This window comes from Lactuca serriola, chromosome 2 (genome assembly GCF_051521515.1).
Source record: "Lactuca serriola cultivar US96UC23 chromosome 2, Lser_US96UC23_V15, whole genome shotgun sequence".
In the NCBI taxonomy this organism is placed as follows: domain Eukaryota; kingdom Viridiplantae; phylum Streptophyta; class Magnoliopsida; order Asterales; family Asteraceae; genus Lactuca; species Lactuca serriola.
The window spans coordinates 56,500,097-56,511,218 of record NC_136409.1 but is presented as its reverse complement, the minus strand read 5'-3'; the positions used below and the strand labels follow the sequence as shown (position 1 = coordinate 56,511,218).

At 39.6% G+C, this 11,122-nt stretch overlaps 1 protein-coding gene across 1 annotated transcript; it reads right to left on the bottom strand.

Annotated features, from left to right (window-relative positions):
• Positions 1-391: 391 nt before the first annotated feature.
• Positions 392-916, bottom strand: LOC145089243 (uncharacterized). The gene has a single exon (XM_079027705.1). It carries the CDS (start codon positions 914-916, stop codon positions 392-394), a length of 525 nt encoding a protein of 174 aa, XP_078883831.1.
• Between the last annotated feature and the right edge of the window lie 10,206 nt (positions 917-11,122).

Below are 11,122 nucleotides of genomic sequence, written 5' to 3'. Positions count from 1 at the left end.
TCTTGTATAACTTGGTTTCTTTCGGGTGCAAATTTTCTTCTCTTTTGGTGTATTGGCCTGAAAGATGGGCCAATGTTAAGTTTATGAGTTATTATGTTTTTGTCAATACCTATCACGTCCTCATGTTTCCATGCAAACGTTTTGCTTCTGGATTTGAGGAACTTTACAAGATCCTGTTCAATTTAGTCAGACATTGAGGATCATATGAGAACTTTGGCTTTAGGATCCTTAAGGTGTAGGGGAACTTCTTTTATGCCATGCTATCTTGCTTCTAACATGTGCCGTGCCCCTGCTTTAATTGCTATGTTTGTCGTGGTATTGTTGAGGATTTCATTGAGATCTGGTAGCATTCCTTGGTTTCTTGTTGGTCTCCTGTGATCTTCATTGTCCCCTATGGGGTGGACATCTTCATGCACTGACGGTACGTTGATGGGCCGGCCTTCATTTCATGGATCCATGGCCTACCTAATATGACATTATAAGAAGATAATTTATCAATTACACAAAAACGTTGAACAAAATCTACTCCCTCTATGTAGATTGGTAGCTTTATCTTGCCGATGGTGTGTTTAGTTTCTCCGCTGAAGTCAATCAATATTGAGGATCTTGTAACTATCTCAGATTCCAAGATGCTCATTATTTTTAGTGCATCCACGAGTATGATGTTAACTGATGATCCTCCATCGACAAGCAACCTTCTGACGAAGTGGTTGGCAATATAAAGAGTAATCAATAGCCCGTTGTGGTGAGGATCTTGGACGTCTAGCATGTCCGTTTCATCGAACATGATCTCCTTTTGGTTGGTGATCATTGTGTTTTTTTGTGGTCCTTTTTCGTTTTCCATTTTGGAAACCTTGGCATGCCCTTTTTCTACAGAGTAGGAGGTACCACAAATGTCAGACACTCCAGAGATCATGTTGATCACCTTAGCATCAGTCGGGGGAGGGGGGGGGGAGGAGGATCCTGGTCTTTCAAGGATCTTGTGAGGATCCTGGTCTTTTTCATTGGATTCTTCTCTTCTTTTCCCAAGGATATATTTAAGACATCCTTTGCCCAGAAGGTAGCTGATTTCCTTTCTGAGAGTTATGCAATCCTATGTGAGGGTAGAACCGAATCCCTTGCATAAGTAGGCCTCTTTCAAAAGTGCGGGGATGGGAATAATTTCCGTCCTCTCCCTATATTGCGCCACGTGCTCCTCAGGATCTGTGGTTCCGTCGTATGGCTTCATGCTGGGGGTCTGGAAGCATTTTGGAATGTCAGCATCAACTATTGTTGGGACGAATCTGGAGATCCTGTGACTTGTGGGGGATGCTTTTGGCACCAACTGAACTATTCCAGGCACGTTTGAGATCATTTGTTTTAGCTGTTGTAGCTCCTTGGCCATGACCATGCTCAAACCTGTGTCAAGATCCATTGAGTTAGTCGTAAAATTATTATTAGTGTTAGAGCTATCAGGATTCTTGTTATTATGAGTAACAAAGGTTTCGTTGGGATCCTGAATCTCACGAAGGATCGTTGAAGATCCTGGGTTGTCGAAGTTTAGGATCTTGGGCTGTAAGACTGAGGGTATTGCTTCCTGAGGCTTGTGAATTTCCATCCTCATTTTCTCCAGTTCCTTGAGAAGTGTCCTGTTATCCTCCTACTGTTGGGCGATCTGTCGCTCCAGTCTCTTCATTATAGCAAATATTTCGTTGTTAAAAATCATCACAGGAGGATCCTGGAGTCCTGGAGTGACTAGAGAGGTGTTTTTCTAAAGAGTTTCTGATACTTTCTTGGGAGCTCCAGCCGGTGGTGGTGGAAGGTGTTTAGAAGAAATGGGAGGAATCGAGGAAGAGGAGAGTGTCGATGAGTAGACATGATTTTCTGAGGGATTTTGAACACCATGGCTCCACGGTGGGCGTCAAATTGTTTTCATAAAAAAATAATTGAACTAAAATGGACCAAAGTGTATGAGAGGCTGTAGTGTGACGATTACACGTGTTTTATAGTCAAACCCTAACAACTAGAACTCTGAGAATTCTAGGATCCTCCGAGATTACTTATAGCAATTTTCTTGTCTTGGTCCTACATGTATTTTGCATAGTCTGATGACTATCCATTGTATGTATGACTTTGACTAGGTATTTCTGCACATGTGAGAAACACAAAAGAATATATGTTCGTTATAAAAAATATTAGTCAGGATCCTGGAGTGTATTCAGGATCTTGAGCTTTGAGGATCCTAAGCCTTTGAGGATCCTATAGCTGTTTCAGGATCCTAGCCCTAATTTTTTTTTCATATCATATATTATATCCAGTAACAACAACATAATTACTTAACAATAGTTTAATTTCTTTTGGGATACAAAGTCTCATACCAGTGATGGGTACCATGGTATCTCATTTCTAATTTGGATGATGATAAGGATATGATGGGATTTATTGTTACCATTATCTCCTAGAAGTTGTAACTCATGGTACATCTGGTCTTGAATAAGATCCAAACATACGATGTCTAAATCTTAGTTGTATAAGATGTAGACATATATTTTGATATTTTGAAATGAAAAACAGTTCAAATGTGTAAGACAATTAAATATCGAGATAATATACACATATAGTAATATAATAATGCTTTTAAGCTATCAGAAGTTTGATTATTACATATTTACATATTGAATTACATGATAAATTTGGTGTTGATGCAAAGTAACTGCAACATGTGACCAATACATGATATTGATATATCTGTTGGGTTTTGATACAATCTATGCACACTAGTTTTACACATCGAATTTAAACAAATAACCCTATGTGTACATGCATCCAAAGGATCTAGGATTTTACTATACTAGCAATCTATTTTACAAATAATAAATACTAACCTTTTGGTTCTTCTTGATTGTGACCTTGTGACTCCCAACTATTTGCAATAGATGAAAGACCCAAAGCAAAATCCCTCTAGTGGAATTGGGCCCAAGACTCCAATAATCAAAAAGAAACTTTGGGAGAAGCGAGGCTTGGAACACAAATTCCAATAACACTATAAAGGCTATAATTTATATCCATATGAGAGAGAGGGGATATATGGATGAATTATGGAGGTTAAAAGAAATATTAGTGTTTGACCCTAGCAGTCTATTTGCAGTTTCCAGTTTAATACAAATCTACAAGGATAATCCTTATCCTTATTTGAATCAGTCCATATCTTTTATCCTTATAGATAAATTCGATCTCCATCATATTATGGAAGGTTCTAGAATATTCTAATTAATTACTAATGAATTAATTAATATTCAACCTATTTAATTAACTAAAACTATTTAATTAATTCCAAAATAATTTCCAATTAATTTATTAATTCATAATAAAATAATAACTTATTTTTCTCTATTTCCTTATTGTTAATTGTGTCATGAGGCTAAGCCAAACGGCCCTACTATTTTTAGAAATATTACCAATTAATTAATGACCTTGGACACTCAATCCAAGAGTCTTCAATTTGGACAAGTCATCAACTATATGCGGTCCAATAGTTCCCTAATAATCAGTAGAGAGTGTCATCTAATACTACTGTTAAACTATGATCTAATCAAGATTCAATCCTTAGATAGGTGATTAGTTATTCTTTTTTCTTAGATATATGAACCTAAGAGATGAATAAGGGTCAATCTCAGTGTTAAAGATTATGTTTCCTGATAAAGATTTTGTGACGACTACATCAGACTACTAAAATGAACACATTAATTTCAGTTAGGGCTCGACCAAGCACTTTGATGTCAGCACCAAATCAACAAGGGGCCCATAAATATTGCTTATCGTCTTAAGGTAGAAAGAAAAAATAAACTTTAACTACATAGTTTCTGTCTACTCACCTTATCATATATAGAAATACTATTTATCACTACCAGTTACGGATAATGTTGGAACATACTAATGCACAACAGTTTTGTGGAGCAAAACTATGACATCCTCATTTTCACGGCCAGAAAAGACCGATTTTGTTTATGCTTTATAAAAATCAAAGTACCACTTTTAATAAAAATGTTGTGGTATTTGTTCCCAGAAAAACACGATAATTGTGTTATCAAAGCATTTCTAAAGATATGTATTTTTATTCACTTTTAAAACATTTGGGATGTCATCGTCTATACAGAAACATAAACATAAACAAAACTTACATCCATTTACACTAGTGATCTACATCTCTTTTAAATCTCTCAATGTAATGTAACTTCATATCGACACTTGTGATACAAATAAACTGAGTGGGTCAGGTTGGGAAACGTGGTGAGTACATAGGGTTTTCAACCCACAATAATATAATTATTATATTTAAACATCAAACAATCAACCTAATTACCCATTCCCATTATCTTCTTAAGGATTTACCCTAAGGATCAGCTAACCCTTGTTCATTCATTCCTAAGGATCATCCTAAGGAAAGCACATAAAGTCCATTGTTGCCAATGACACAGTGGTCAAGCGCAACTACTAATATTATCACTTGGGCGCACCTGCTAGAATTGGGACTTTATCTATGAGTCGCTTCTGCCGGTATTGACCTTTAAACGCTACTGTCATGGTCATAAGGCTCCCTATTAGGCGCAGCTGCCGATACTGTCCTTAGAGCGCAGTTGCTAGGACGTTTACCGTAGATCTAAAACATCTACGGGTTGTGGCGCAGCTGCCAGTGCTCATCTATAGGGTACTAGGTCCATTGTTGCCAATGTTTACCTATAGGGCACTAGGTCCATACTACTAATGTTCCTTTATTTCAGCTTTTACCCCTCATCATTCATCTACCAATAATTTACCTAACATATTTTGTAGATATAAAATACTTTATACAATTTACATCATTTAAAACATGTATAAAAACCTTTCACCAGCATAGACAACAAGTATTCAGACAATATGCACACATAGCACGTAATTTACATTAAAATACTTCATATCTATGTGTAAGATGAAATCGACCATGCACTCACTTGATACGGTGGTGACTCAGCACTCGGGCAATGCTTCGATACTCTCAAAACAATTTTCCTTCGATAAAACCTAGTATTAATACCACTAGGGTTTAATCTAACGATAACCGCGACTAATTAATAGTCTGACTATTATTACTATTATATAAGCGTTAAACGATACTTATATAACTCATAATAATAGACTAAATAATTTTTTTAAGGACCTAATAACATTACTATAATTATTTGAAACCTATATTAAAAATTGCGTAAGCGTAGCTCACTTACAGCGGATTTTAAAGAAAAGCGGACTTTGCTCAGAGCAGCGTTTCCGAAACCGAAAGATCCTTTTTCTCGGGACTCCGGGAGCCTCGGGGCTTCCTTAGGGTGCTAGGGGATCACCTAGGCTTATGGGAGGGTTAAAACCCTTAGAGAGAGAAAGTAATTTAGAGAGAGAAAGAGAATGGTGTGAAAAATCCGGAGACCGTCGCAGGTATTTATAGGGGGCGAAGCCTCTCGGAACGTTAGGCGTACCGAGGGTACGATGGGCGTACGCCTCGGATAAGAATGCCAGCCGAACCCAGCTGTCTCGCACCATCGGATGGATCAGACCGGAGCTACGCGGGGCGTAACTTCTTCGGACGCGGAGCGTATGCGAGGGCAACGTGGCGTGATCCGAAGCGACTCCTGAACCAACATTGGATGGCCCAGATGCTGCCACGTTATCAAGTTCTTATCAAACTTCGCAATTTCGACTACAAACTTTAAAAATTCGTATCTTTCGCATACGAGCTCCGTTTTTGACGTTCTTTATATCCATGCAAATGCGGGAACGTACTCTTCAACTTTCTTTTAGACTCCGTCAGCTAATTTTGACTTTACTTTTAAAAGTTACATTCTTAACAGGCCGGGATAGGATTGGTCCGTTAAATTCTCATAACTTCTTCATCCGACGTCCGTTTTCGCTCATATTTTTCTCGTTACGCTACTCTTAACGAGATATTCGATTCTTGTTTAGGTCGTATCGGCTAAAAACCACTCGATCTATTACTCGAATTTCGGGTTGTACATTGCTAATCCGAAACTTTTAAAAATTATAACTTCCTAAACTTCGACGGGCCTAAACTTCTTCGTTATAACTCGGATTTCAATGTTCTTTATATGTACGGAAACCTTGTAACATAAACTACAACTTGGTTAAGATTATTTATTCTAAATAATCTTTTGTAGAAAAGTCATTTTCGACCCTTATTATCTCTAATTGACTAGTCCGGATCTACGAGCGTTACAGTTATCTCCCCCTGAGGATGATTACGTGCCGGAATCATCAACGAAACAAGGCTTGTATAATGACTCCATACGTCATCTCTTCATCCTAGGTAATAATTATAACTTCTATATTCCTTCAAGTCTATCTCTTAGACTTATTGACTGTAAGCAGTACTCGATCGTGCACCTGATCTGTATCTCAGGTTAGACTCCAAATTATGACCTACCATCATGTGGTGCACGTTTAGACTCAGGTCTCTTAGAGTTAAATTCCAAAACAGACTATGTATTCCTTCATGTTCTAATGTGATATGATCACATTTTAAAAGGTAGCATTCCTAGCTACAAGAAACTATCGTGATACCTTTACTGTTCGTTTTGATTAATTCTTCCGGCTTGAGTCAGGTGCTACATCATACTTGGTTCTCTGAACCATGTAACATACTCGTCTTAGTCGGACTCAATTCAATATGACCACTAGGGTCGGAATAACAATAATCTCCTTAATCATTACCGAAACGATGGTAACGACCTACTTGACTAAAACGAAATCGCTTACTAGTTTCTTGGTAACCTTGTGACTTTCCCTGATCTAAGCGTGAGTCATGTGCTTCCAGTAGTATAGGCCTCTACTACCACTCACACCTACTCATACTCATCCCAAGTATTGTCCCGAAGTTTTCCAAGTCACCATACAAGAAAATCACATAAAAACTTAACACATCAAATATCAAAACGAAGTTTTATATTATTCCTTGAAATGATTACATAGATGTTGAAGTTCACCCTAGACTATGCCTCTAACAGGCTACATCACGTGGTACTATCTACATGACTACTTCATAACTCGATCTTTGGATGTCAATCCATTACTCCTAAATCCTCGCATTGTCATCTGCTTCGTCAAGGATCATTTGAAATGCTCTCGCCTTTGGCTTTGTAGCCCCCTTCTCTCTTTGGCCAGTCTTGCTTGAAGTGCCCTTCCTTGTTACATTCGTAACACACCCTTTTGTTGAATGTACACTCATTAGCATAGTGCCCATGCTTCCCACACTTGAAACAAGTCACCTCCTCACCGCATTTTCCAGTGTGTTTCCTTTTGCACTTATCGCACCATCTTTCTTCACTTCCTCCTCCTCTAAAATTTCTTGTATTGGATTTTTTCTTCTCATCGGGCCTTGCCGATCCTTCGAATTTCCTCTTTTCGCCAACCTCAACCTTGCTGGCAGCTCTTCCCTTAATCATATCCTCCACAGATTTGGCAGCCCAGATAGCTGCTTCCAGAGTAGGTGCCTAACGCACTGTCACCGCGTACTCCGATGGAAGTCCTTTTGCGTACTTGTCAATTTTCGTCAACTCATCTGGAACAAGATGCAAGGCGAAATCCATCTTCTCTGTGAATTTGTTGGTGTATTCATCAATAGACATGTAACAACCCAAATTTCACGTCCAAAAATTTCGTTTAAAAACATTACTTTAGAAAAACATTAATTGTTAAAAACATTGTTTGATCAACCATAACAAAACGTAATCCATGTCTAAAAATCAAATCATACAATCATCATAATATCAGAGTATAAATCCCAGAGAATCTCGTAAGTGCGGAAATCCGTGTGTGTGCATGATGTGCCGCTACCGCGCCGGCTCCTTCCCCTTCGACGAAGAGGTACCTGAAACCAAAACTATAAACTGTAAGCACAAAGCTTAGTGAGTTCCCCCATAATACCCCATACCATGCAAACATATAACAACCAATGTTCAGCTAGGAGTTACGGGCCTTGCCCACACTCGGGAAGTTACGGGCCCTGCCCACACTTCGCTAGCCGGGAGATACGGGCCTCGCCCACACTTGTGAAGATACGGGCCCTGCCCACACGTCACTATCTGGGAGATACGGGCCTAGCCCACACTCCGACCTCGGAGAGATACCGGCCCTGCCCACACTCAACCGCTAACCCATATCATACAAGTATCACGCAGACAACAAGTATAAGCAACTCTATCATATTAACACATATATCATACTTGACTAAACCCAGAGATACGGGCTCGGCCCACACTCTAGTACTAGCATCTCGTCTACACGGGTCGGCCTTGGTTCCTTAGACCCGTTCCTACTGAAAAGGAAACTCACCTCGAAATAGCTGCCGGTATGTGTGGGAATTGATCACCTACTACTGTTGCTGCTGCTCCGGAAACCCTCCGGCTGCAATTCCCACAATACGATCAGTCAAACACGCTAGATGTTCTTAGGGTAAAATGACCCTTTTACCCCTCACCAAGTCAAAGACCAGGTCAAAGTCAACTTCCAGTTGACTGGACTCGCCGAGTCCAGAGAGCAACTCACCGAGTCCACCCCTCACTGATCCGGTCCCACTCACCGGGTCCCTCTTTCACTCACTGAGTCACCCCTGACTCGTTATCCGGGACTTTGGGGCCGACTCGAGTACCAACTCGCCGAGTCCTGTGATCAACTCGCCGAGTTCCTCGAACAGGTCCTCTGCTTGCTTCCAATCCACACCAAAACACCCCATTCGAGGGTTTGGGGGTTTCGGGACTACGTTATACGGTTAATTCCGCACACGGGTACGAAGGGCTGAGCCTTTGACGCTTAAACCCCTCGTGTTCTGTGGATGTTCATATTACTCGCCGAGTTTGAAGAACTACTCGGCGAGTTCCAGGCAATCTTCATAGGACTCGCCGAGTTTGTTCATCCAACTCGCCGAGTCGACAACCATCTTCATAGAACTCGCCGAGTTCCACCTTGGGACTCGCCGAGTCCTTCGACCCACTTCCTGAGTAGGCCAGATCTAGGACATGCAACACTTCCAGACCACAGATCCATGGTCCTAGGGTTCATTTACCACGTAAAGTTGTAAACTTTACGTGCATGCATGGCCCTAAGAGCTCAAACATGCACTTCCAAGCTATACAAGAGGTCCTATGCTCATTGGGGACTTCCACTATCTCAACCACAGAGACTTTATGCTACTATGAAGTCCAAAAGGTCCATATCCGAAGTTCTTTCAGAACATTAGCCATAAACACATAGAGATTTAGGTTTTTAGGGCTAAAAACCTCTTTTCTTAGGGACAAAAAGGGGACTAACGAGCTAAAGATCAAGTTAGGGTCTTTTCTACCTGAATAGAAGCCTTTCACAGAGTAGATTTCGGATCTTCTTCCCTTCTTGCACTCTTCAATCTTCTCCTTCTTCTCCCAAGCCCCAAATCACCTTCAAAATGTTAACAATCACCCACAAGGACACAAGGAGGCTAGGGTTTTGTTCTACAGGTCTCTGGGAGTGCTAAGGGAAGTGGACGCTGGGTTAGATCGATTAAATAGGGTGCAAACACCCGGGTTAGGGTTTAAGTCCAAACAGGGTCTACTCGCCGAGTCCATCGGACCTACTCGCCGAGTAGACCGAGTAGATCCCGCGTCTAGTCCCGCTTCTACTCGGCGAGTCAGTCCCTCAACTCGCCGAGTCCAAGGCTAATTATGCAAAATAAAGAGATTTAATAATCACGAATACATACCAGGAATCAGGTGCTACAAGACATGTTTCCTTTCTTCAAGGTAAGGAATTGGTTTTCTAGCTCGAGCAGATTTTGGGCTGAGCAGTACTTACGTTTGAACTGCACCAAAAACTCTACCCATGTCAGTTGCAGGGGCTCATTGGGGCTCAGAGTCTTCCCCATAGTGTTCCACCAACAAACCGTGCCTCCTCTAAACTGGGGTACCACAAACATGGTTTGTAGTTTTCCTCTGCAACCACACGTCATGAAAGCTAACTCCATCTCCGAGATGCAATCCATGACCCCGATCGGATCTTCCTTTCCAGTGAAAGTCGATGGCTTGCAAGTCAGAAAATCCTTGCACTTGCATCCATACCTCTCGACTCTGTTAATGTGTGTAAAATGCACTAGTTTTAATCCTATTACTTCAAACACAAATTAAACACATGAAAGGCAGTGAACCTATCAATTAATAGTATAGTTTAAGCAAGTAGGGTATCGAACACAGGGAATGGTAACAATCAAATTAAGTACTAGTATTACCTAATTAAAAAAAATTAATAAAAGAGGGGGGTTTCTCTAGTTTTGCAAGACTAGAAACTTAATCAATCAATTAACTTTCAAACTAAGACAATTAACAACTAAGAAGAACAAGAAAGGACAACTAGATTCAATGATAAAAGAGACTTCTGTTTAGATTCGATTCACTTATTCCTATGGTTGATTTCGTGGCAAGTGAAATGAATTAATATGTCAATGGTTATTGATTCCTAATGTGATTGGGTTCATGTTTATTATCACCAATCCTTTAGTAGACAAGTTAATTCAAACAGTGATCAAGTGATTAAATTAACAAGTTTCCTAGTGTTTAGTTCGTATCAAGCAAGACTTATAACAATAGTTGATCAAATTTGTTCAATTCAATCAACTCATGTATGGTTGTTCATCACACATGCTCACACATTGATTTACACATTTTCTAGTTAACCCTAGTTTCATATTCACTATTCCTAGGCATACAATATTATATTCATAAAACTATATGAATCAAGTAATCAAGAAGATATTCATACAACTCAATAACTTACTTGTTAACTGAAAACATTTATCATTAATACATAAGGATCTTTAATAAGCTTAACAAGATGAATAACCAAATTAATATCAATTCAACCACTCAATCAAACCATGTTCATAAGATTATCTCATCCAAACAGAAGTAAAAAGCTTTTAGCTCATGTCTATAGCAAATAATAACCTAATTTCAAAACCTAATAATTCAAACATGGTTCAAAACAAATATTAATAAAAGAAGAATGATTGTTTGCCTTTGATTCTCTTTGAAATTGTCTCTTATGTCGAAATCTCGAAAATAGCAGCTCTAAGAAC

Bases quoted from the DNA above. Each gene is read 5' to 3' on its own strand.
- LOC145089243 (XM_079027705.1), bottom strand. From the start codon at position 916: ATGATCTCTGGAGTGTCTGACATTTGTGGTACCTCCTACTCTGTAGAA.